Genomic DNA, 7,015 nt, shown 5'->3' with positions numbered 1-7,015 from the left:
GGAGATTCTACCATTTGCTTCTGACATGAGTTATATTAATATGCTGTTGATAATAAACCAAAGCACCTCCTCAAAGCTGGAACACTGGCACTTCCCTCCAGATTGTGGGCATATATAGAAATCATCAATGAATTTTGCTTGTGGGATTCCTGGCTACTCCTTCTTGACAGTACTATCCTCAGGCCCACAATGGTCCTCTGTGCCCAAGGATGCCATGATAGAAGTCAAGCCTGATCTTTACTTTCAGTGTACCTTAGACAAGGGCCTTCCTTCTCTGCTTAAGTCCCTTTCTCCACAGTCCAGTGAGGGGGGTGTTGTGTGGAATGCTGACCCAGCTTAAGTGTGAGTTACAGCTCCTTTTCTAGATAGGAAGAACATTTACTTCCCATGTGCCTTTCCTGAACACACCACAGTGGAGTAAAGAGCAGACACACAACTCTCTGCTTAGACATATAGAGTGTATTTTGGGTGGTATTCTGCCCACCTGTACATTAATGAAAATTACAGTAGTATCCTCTTCAAGGGATGCAGACATTGGGTAGACCATGAAGTCTTTTGATTGCGACGAGTCTTCTTGAGCAGACCAGTGCTTTTGTCTGAGGTGACAGCTGAGGGTCATGGTGGATTCCCTGGTTGCGTGGCACAAACCACTCGAGGACAGTGCCGAGGGCAGTGGTGGGGGGTGCTCAGAACAGAGGCTGAGTGGAGTTGATGCGAGTGGGAGTGGTGCCAGAACTTGCTGTCCAGGGACCGGGGTATGTCCGTGAAGACCAGGCCTATCTGCTTCTCAGGGGGTGGAAATTGGGCCTTCAGGTCCCCTCTTGTCTTCTCTGTCTTAATTCTCTCCTTGGGACTTTTGGCTGGAGCCAGGCTCTTTGTTACATTTACTTTTCTTGTGTTAGCCATTTTCTCAGAGGTGGAGGACGTGGATTCCTTATGTCCTTTGCCTTTTGTTTTGAGGTTAATACAGTGCAAAAAAGATTTCATCTTATTTCTAAAGCCAGAATCTGGAAGACTGGGCCTCTGGTGAGTATAGCCTGGCATCACTGGCCCCTGCAACATCTGACCATGTAAAGTGCGGCCCCGCAATGGGTTACCTGGAGTGAGTTGGCCCAGGAAAGGCTGGCCCTGTGACACCGGGGGTACCACCTGGGCGTTCTCAGGAACTCTTGCTGGTTTGAGGATGACATTGAGCTTGGCTTGACTGGCTCGCAGGTCATTCTTCTCAGAGTCTTTTCCCTCAGGGACTCCAGGAGGTAGCTCTGGGAGTTTAAGCTGAGGGTGATGCTGAGGACTGTGCTGGCAGGGAGCATCAAAGTGAAAATGACGTCTCTGGCAACAGGAGCTGTGGGGTGTCCTGTTCAGGAGCACCCCTTCTGGCCTCTGCGCTTCAGTTGAGTGGTTTTTTTCTCTTGTGGAGGAGAGTGTGAAGCTTGCATCCCCTTCTCCATGCTCCCCAACTGATTTGGGTTTGCCTAGCTTCTTTCTCTTTTCTGCCAGTGTGGGAACTTGGGCTGAGTCCTTGCTCTTATCAGGCCTCTGGGGTTCAGAGCTCCGGGGCTCCTCCAGGCTGGGGTTGTTCACACTGGCTTCCAGCTGAGCACAAAGCACCTGGGCTTTGGCCTCTGTCATGTCCCCACTGGATTGTGAGATCTGGGTGGCCCAGTGGACAGAATCACAGTGTGCTGCACTGGAATGATGTTGCTTCTGTTTCTGAGGCACTGTCTTTAACTCCGTGGCTAGCTCTTCTGTGAGGTGGAGCCATTCTGGATCTGGGGAACGTGGTGTGTCTGGTGGGATGGGGAGATCCTGGAGTGGTGGTTTTCCTTGGTTGTCTAGCTTCCCAGGAGACTCCTGTGTGCACATGTTCTTTGGCATTGCTACAGTTTTTTCTCTGGACGCCCTTGCCTTTAGGGGAATTCCCAGTTGTATCTCTAGGATCTTCTTTCTCAGATGGAAATTTAGTTTAGCCAAGATAGGTTCCTTGAGTGAGCAGGGCCTCGCAGGCCCTGTCTGGCTTTCTTGAGGCACCATCTTGATTATCTCTTCTATCTGCACTTCAGCCTGGAATTCACCTGCAGCGTCTGCACAAGCCTCATTGCCATCTTGAAAGCCTGGCCCAGGACTCAGACCCTGCTCTTCAGGTGAGGGCACCTGAGTCAGAGGTTCTGTTGGGAATTGGACAGGTCCAGGCACCATCTCTGTCTTCATAGCTGGGGAAGTAATTGCTGGAGCCATAGCCCTGGAGAGAGCCACATAATAAAGAGCAGGCAGCCCTGACAAGAAGGCCAGATACTTGTGCTGTAAAGTTGTCTTCAGTTTCTCAATGGCTCCCTGAGACAGGGCCCAGGGCAACTTAGGATGTTTAATGAGAGCATCTGATGAGGCTTGTTGATGCTGGTCAAGGGCTGTTGGCATCCAGGGTGTAACTTCCTGTCGTTGGTCCAGGTCATCTGCTGCCTGTAGTTCCAGGGGCTTGCTTTCTTGGATGCAGGTGAAGGGAGCCACTTGCAGGCCCCCAGGAATTCTGAACTCGCAAGAGCCACATATGCAGACAGGAACCTTGCCCTGGTGAATCTCCTCGCATTTGGAGTCAACATGGCTCTGCAGTGTTGCCTTGGCCTGGTCAATCACATGCGGCATAGGGACTGACGCTGGGCCCTTAATGGCTGGGAGTGGGTTGCCAACCCCAGTGCCCTCTAGATCTGTGGGTTGGGGGACATTCACATTGTCCAGGGCTGTGCTGCTCCTGGACAGAGTCTGCTGGCCAGCAGAGGGCAGGAGCAACTGGAGGGACCGCTGGATCTTCCAGGGCAGGCTCGAGCGATCATGAACCAACTGTCTCTGGAGGTGGAATTCCAGCAGCCTCCTGGCCTGCTCTGGGAAGAATAGTTTCTTTGTGATGATGGAGACAGGCTGACCTGGCCAGGAAGTTTTACCAGTCTCAGAAGATTGGGCTTGGTCACTGGGCTTACACTGCACAGGGCTCTCAGTGTGCTGATCTCTCTGGAAAACATCTGGAAAGTCCCACCGAAGCTGGAGCTGCCTCTGCAGCAGGTGCCACTCCAAGGCTTCACATTCGTCCAGAGTCAGCAAGGGGCTACTGATCTGAGCTTGTTGGTGCTCAGGTGGAGCTGTCCAATTTGGGGAAGTTGGAGAAGAGGGTAGAACTGACTGGGGCAGAGTTTTAGGCATCAGAGGGAAGCAGGAGAGCTCCTTGAAGAGAAAAGGATACTTCAAGGAGTGCTTGGACATGCTCCCGTTCATGGAGAGGCCTTGATAACCCAAGAAGGTGTCAACCAGGGACTCGCTGTGCAGAGAAGGGAGGCCACAGAATAGCTGGCTGTATTTCAGCTGCACAGGGCCCTCTGAATCACTAGCCTGTTGCCCAGGCATTAGATAAAGGCCACTTAATTCTTTGAGAGCTACATAGGGTGAGGCTAGAGTCATATGGTTTGAGATTTGGTCATAGTGTCTTTGTTCTGGGTCCATAATGGACCATTCAGAAACCCAGAAGGCCTGGGTGGGTTGGCCAGCTATACATGAGCCCCAGTTCTGGTATGAAATGGTCCTGAATTTCTCAACAGAGAACTGAGAAATATCATTCTGGATGAAAGAAACTGGTTGATTATGTACAGGGTGGCAAAATAGTGGCGGGTTTGGCATAAGCTGCCTCAGGGACTCTTCCACACGTCTGGGGAGCCCCCACCTCTGGAAATGCATCAGTCTTCTTACATGCACCTCAAGAAGCCTCAGGACTTCAGGACTAAGGAACGGCAGGTGGGCAGGGAGAACAGTGACCATATTTAAGGCCATAGGATGTGTTAGAGCTGTGATTTCTCGATTCAGGGTCAGGAGAGAGACCTGGGAATTCAAGGGCTGCTGGCCTTGATTCCCATAGACAAGGTTGGGGTGGCTCTGGATTATCTCCTGCAGGTTCACTGAAACCCTTGGCTCCTCAAATCTCGAAGAAAGCATAGTCTCTGGGTCCCTGGGCACTTCTGGCATTTGAAATCCCTGCCTTAGCTTGAGTTGTTCAGCCCAGTAATCATGGATGCCAGCTGTACCAGTTGACTGGGCCACTGACTGTGCCAAGGACTTCTGTGACACTGTGAAGTTTGCAGATGGACGTGAAAGGTCTTTGGAGTGTGGGGAATGATGCTCCATACTCTGCTGGAAAGAAACTTTAGGAGTGGACAAAACCTCTAGGCAAGAGGAGCCCTGTGCTAGCCCCCCTGAAGTCGGGGAGACCAGGGTATTCTCCTCTGCCAGCACCTGCTGAATCTCCAGAGCCATGCCGTTGCAGGTTTGGCAGCAGGGATCTTCACACAGGAGCTGCCGCACACTCCCCTCTTGAGGAAGCCAGTCCTGGCTGGGGAGGGAAACATAGCAACCGTCTGTTACTGATGGAGTGACAGCTGCCTCTTTGGCCTCAGACTGGGCTGCCCTCCCCTAGTCCTATAAGCTCAGAGGCCTGCCTCTGCTGCCTGTTTACTCATCTGTTTTTTCCCCTAGGGAAATGACATTTGACGAGTTATGGTGGGCTGGGCTGAGGGCCTGGGGCTTGTTGGATGAGGTCTCAGACAACTGATGGGAGCACAGGGCCTTGAGAGAGTGGGTGGTCGGTGAGTCCTTTGTGACCTGTGTTGAGAAGCTGAGCTAGGAGAAGGCAGGCAGGGGGTGCAATGTTTAGCTGATGGCACAGCACCAGGAACATTACCATGTAGAACCTGGAGTCATTCTCTTTAGGGGCCGAGGCTGTGACCTGGTATTCAGTATTTCTAAACTATGAAAAAGGAGATGCTTTTGGGAACTCTGTTCTGGGGATTAAAGAGTGTACACAACATCTCTTGAGAGTCCATCCCCTTTCTCTAGAGACGAAAGAAATAATATGACAAGCTCCTGTCTGAGGGCTGTCCCAGGAACTGACCTCCCTGAAGACAGAACCAGAGGAGGTAATGTCAGCAGGGTCCAGGGGTCTGCCCTTGAATGGGTGTAGCTGTAAAGAGAATATGAAAATGATGAATTAATTATGCACTTAATTATCTATTCGCCTGACTGTATAACTTGTCTTGTGGCTTGAGTGCAAAACCATGTAGAGTCTTTTATGAACTAGTGCATCTACTAGTGAACTCCTGAATTCCAGGGCCACTTGAGCCTAGCACAGAGAACTAGGACACTCTTCTGAAGTAGCTGAGCGCCCCTTGCCCTGGCAACCCTCCAAACCAGTGCTCCAGGCTCCAATGTGTCTGGCTCCCTCCCAGCCATTCTCCTCTCCAACCTTGTCACAGGTCAAACAGACAAATGATCACAGGCTAGGTTGGGAATTGGGAGACTGCAAAGAGCAAGAGATCACCTTCTCATGACAGAAAGCAGCTCCCACGGCTTCTCAGCTTCTTCCTGGGAAAGTCTCCTAGCTGAGAAACCAGGAGACAGTGTTATATGGAAAAGGAGAGGGTTCAGGGACTCCTATAGGAAGCCTTTGAATGAGAGGAGATTACAAACTCCAACAGTGAGTGCTGTAAAGCACATCTGTGTATGACTTAACCAGGTATGATGTGCTCTTCTGGGCCTGCTCTCATTTGATCTTCACAGCTATGCTGTGAGTGAGGCAGGATCATCAGATACTGTTTCGTAGGAACAAGACTGAGAGATGAAGAGACTTCCAGAGGGTCATAAAACTAGTAAGTGACACAGTTAAGGACTTCTCCCGTGTTTCCTCTTTTCGTTCCTGGGGGTAAGGTGGACTTTAGAACATTCCCAGACTCTGATTTCCCATCCCCCCTATTTTTTTTCTGGGAGAATTTGTCAGCTTAGACAATGGAAGTCTTCAGTGGTTAGAGTACCTGGCTCCTGGCACCAGGGCCCATCAAGGGACAGGGTTCCTTGCCCACAGTGGAGGGGAGTGAGAGCAGAGACTGAGACTTTACCTCTTGACGCTGCATCTCTAGCCCCTTGTCTGACTTTTCGGTGACTCTTAAAGAAAAAGAATTAAGAGTGTGACGCTGGGACATCATTTTTTTTCACATCCAAAATGAAACAAAGGAAATATACATTTCCCAGTCTCTTTCTGTATATCTGTCTGCATTTTATACACTTGTCTATATGTTCGTCCTGTACTCCAGTTTTTCACCTGAACATTTCATTTTTTTACTTATTTCGCACTTACTTCAGTGCTTTCCATGTTCTATACCTCCTGTCCCCTTTCTCAGGACAAGTTTGTCAGGGGGCTTAATGTGATACGGGAGGAATAATGGAATGGATTAAATGGTTGGTGGCCCTCAGCCAAGGACTTCTGCTTACTAAGTCCACCAATCAGAAAAATGCCCCATTTTTGGAGGTCAGAAGAAATCCAGTGAGGTCGATTCCATTTTATCTAGCACTCAACCCAAGTTAGATAGAAATTCTTAATTTTTCAACTAGAATATACAGAAGGGGTGGGCTAGCAGGGCATTATTTCTAGGCTCTGAGAAAGATAAGTACTATAAAGAGTAACTGAATGTGTCTTATCTAAGATTTAACTAGTGTAGCCATGGTCATAGCATTTCCCTACCGGGCAGAAGCTCCTTTTATGTTCTGTTAATCCATGGTAACTCTCTTTCACTTGCCAGATAGTTAGGATAATAATGAAGATGGAACCATAGATATATAAGAGATACCCTAAATCCCACAGAACAGAAGTCGGGATCAGCATGGTCTAAAACCTCATTAGCATGAGGAGACCAACCATTCCTATATGTAGGCACTCAGGGTCCTGGTGCCTAATGACTCTCCATGCTATGCCTGTGGTTTCTACCTCACAGATGACGGAACCAGCCATCAGACTACATCACAAAGCCGGCCTGTTTCACAAGGCAGGTGTGGTGTCAGAAGACATACCTGTCTAGAGAAGCTCACGTGGTGATTCAGTCTGTAAATGAGGGCATCTTGTTGTAAGGACTGAAGGTGTTGCTTGCAGGCAGTGTCTTTGCTTCCAGTCTGTCTTCACTTTCCACAGCCTCCACCAGCCTGACAG

The 7,015-nt window shown here is 49.7% G+C and overlaps 1 protein-coding gene across 1 annotated transcript; it reads right to left on the bottom strand.

The window, feature by feature from the left end:
• Positions 1–615: 615 nt before the first annotated feature.
• LOC104988743 (protein FAM205A-like) lies at positions 616–6,694 on the bottom strand. Its single transcript, XM_010840173.1, has 4 exons — positions 6,554–6,694; positions 5,931–5,976; positions 5,357–5,417; positions 616–4,372 (listed from the first exon to the last, which is right to left on the bottom strand). The coding sequence occupies exons 1-4, from the start codon at positions 6,692–6,694 to the stop codon at positions 616–618; spliced, it is 4,005 nt and encodes a 1,334-aa protein (XP_010838475.1).
• Between the last annotated feature and the right edge of the window lie 321 nt (positions 6,695–7,015).

Source organism: Bison bison, unplaced genomic scaffold, assembly GCF_000754665.1.
Source record: "Bison bison bison isolate TAMUID 2011002044 unplaced genomic scaffold, Bison_UMD1.0 scf7180017864141, whole genome shotgun sequence".
Lineage (NCBI taxonomy): Eukaryota > Metazoa > Chordata > Mammalia > Artiodactyla > Bovidae > Bison > Bison bison.
Note: the sequence above shows the minus strand (reverse complement) of the source record. Positions and strands in the feature narration are given on the sequence as shown.